Here is a 2,341-nt window from a genome sequence, read left to right on the forward strand (position 1 = left end):
TGTGTTACTGTATCAAAGATTGATAATGTGAAAACAGAATATAAAGTATTTCATGCTGAACATGAAGATGAAAGAGATTTGATACCATTCATTGATTATCTGATACATATTAAACAAGATGCTTCTGCATATCTGTTTGATGAGACAAATCTAGAATGGTCTGTTGATGTTGAAAAGGATTATGATAATACTAGTATATGTCCATTTTGTAATTGTGGTATAGGGTCCAAAGATGAAGTTAAAGAAAACAGTATTAGAATGAGTAGTTGTAGTAAGGATATCTATTTCAAAGAAGGTGAAATTGAAGAATTTCAAAGAAGGTGAAATTGAAGAATTGATGAAAACAAGAGGAGATGCAATGAATTGGTATGAAGATGAATTAGAGAAACGTCGTAATGCTGATCCATTCTATCAAAAGCAAATCCGTATGAAATTCCTTGAAACAATGGTTTTGGATGGTAGAGCAAATGATAAACAACAAAATGAGTATGAACAATTGAAGAAAGAAACACGATTAGCAGGTGTTAAAGTGAGACATCATGCTCATGTATCAGGAGAATATAGTAATGGTGAATGTGTGCGTTATTATAAAGCAGGAGAATACATTTGTACATGTTGTGATAAATGCAATTTGCAATTATCATTTAACAAGAAGTACTACAAACTACCTGTATACTTCCATAATGGTATGCGTTATGATAATGCTTATATCATGAGACTATTAGGTAAGTATAAGGCTTTACATCCTAGTTCAATGGATAAGGAAATGATGATTGAAATGGATGGTATCCAATTCAAAGATTCATACAAAATGATTTCTGCTCCATTAAAGCGTATTGTGAGTGATACTCTTGGAAATGATTTGAACAATTATCGTTATACAAAACTATTGTTGAAACAGTATTTGGAAGATCATAACAAACCATATGATGAATCATACATAGAATTGATGACAGTTCTATGGTTTGATTACATCTTACAAATCTCTATCAACCAGACACATTCCTAAACAAGAAGAATGTTATGATGATTTGTCTCAATCATTCATGTGTGAAGAAGACTATCAACATATGAAATTGTTGTGGAAAACATTCAATATTCGTAATTGGGGTGAATATTATGAATTATACAATCTGTTGGATGTAACATTGCTTGCAGATTGTTTTGAACATTTCAGAGACTCAACTATGAAATCATTTGGTGTTGATTCTGCTCATTATCTAACAACACCTCAAATGTCATATTCATTGTTTCTGAAGAATGTTTCGAATAAGGATGATAGTCGATATTATGATGTAGCTAAGAAATGGGCTAATTATCAAATGAAGATTGGTAAGAATGAGAATTAGTGAAGAAGAAATGATTGGTATCTTCATGGATCGTATGTCTGAGTTTAATGCATATGGTGGTATTCGTTTGCTTGGTAAGAATGATATGAATGAATTTATATCCTTAAAAGAATAACTTGCGTGGAGGATTAACACAAATATCAACTCGTTATTCACAAAATGAATGTGATGATGAATCTATGTATTATCTAGATGCAAATAATCTGTATGGAGGTGTAATGCATAGAATGATGCCTTATAATATTGTACATATAAGTGATAAGGAGAAATCGAAGATATTGAATAGTAATCCTATAAAATGGATAGAATCTCTTGATACATATGATAAGTATGGATATTTCATAGAATGTGATATAGAAGTGGATGATAATAAGCATGATTACTTNAATGATTTGCCACTATTTCCTAGTCAGAAGTATGGTGTATATTCAAATCCTATGAAGAAGTTTGCAAATGATTTTGATATTGATGATTTGAATAAGAAGGAAAGTAGTAAGAAACTGATTTGTGACTTATTGAAGAAGGAACATTATGTTGTACATTATTCGATGTTACAACTTGGTATTGAACTGGGTTATAAGGTTACGAAAATCCATAATGTGATCAAATTCAGACAAGCACCATTCATCTATGAGTATGTGAATTTGTTGTCTGAAATGCGTGCTAAGAGTAAGACAGGTGTATTGAAGAATCTGTTCAAGTTACTTGCAAATTCAATCTATGGTAAGTTTGTTGAGACTGGATTAAAGCGTATGAAGGTGAAATTTGCTACAACAAAAGAAGAACAAAACAGTATTATTGCTAAATATAGTATTGATTTACTAGATGAAGTACATTTGTATGATACGAACTTATGGGCTGCTAAGATTGCAAATCCTCAAAAGAGAATGTCAAAACCATTCTTCATTGGATTTGCTATTCTGGATATGTCAAAGTATATCATTTATGACTTCTACTACAATGTGTTAAAGCGTAATATGGAGAATGTGTGT

The 2,341-nt window shown here is 31.0% G+C and overlaps 2 protein-coding genes across 2 annotated transcripts; both read left to right on the plus strand.

Annotated features, from left to right (window-relative positions):
• Positions 1 to 337: 337 nt before the first annotated feature.
• On the plus strand, positions 338 to 1,009 carry JH06_5925 (hypothetical protein; the record flags this gene model as incomplete). Its single annotated transcript, XM_014669315.1, has 1 exon — positions 338 to 1,009. One exon carries the CDS (start codon positions 338 to 340, stop codon positions 1,007 to 1,009), a length of 672 nt encoding a protein of 223 aa, XP_014524801.1.
• A 777-nt stretch (positions 1,010 to 1,786) lies between these two features.
• JH06_5921 (hypothetical protein) lies at positions 1,787 to 2,341 on the plus strand (the record flags this gene model as incomplete). Its single annotated transcript, XM_014669316.1, has 1 exon — positions 1,787 to 2,341. A coding segment is annotated over one exon (555 nt), but the record flags the coding sequence as incomplete, so codon positions are not given.

The sequence above is a fragment of the Blastocystis sp. subtype 4 genome (genome assembly GCF_000743755.1).
Source record: "Blastocystis sp. subtype 4 strain WR1 chromosome Unknown seqid_0684, whole genome shotgun sequence".
In the NCBI taxonomy this organism is placed as follows: Eukaryota; class Bigyra; order Opalinata; family Blastocystidae; genus Blastocystis; species Blastocystis sp. subtype 4.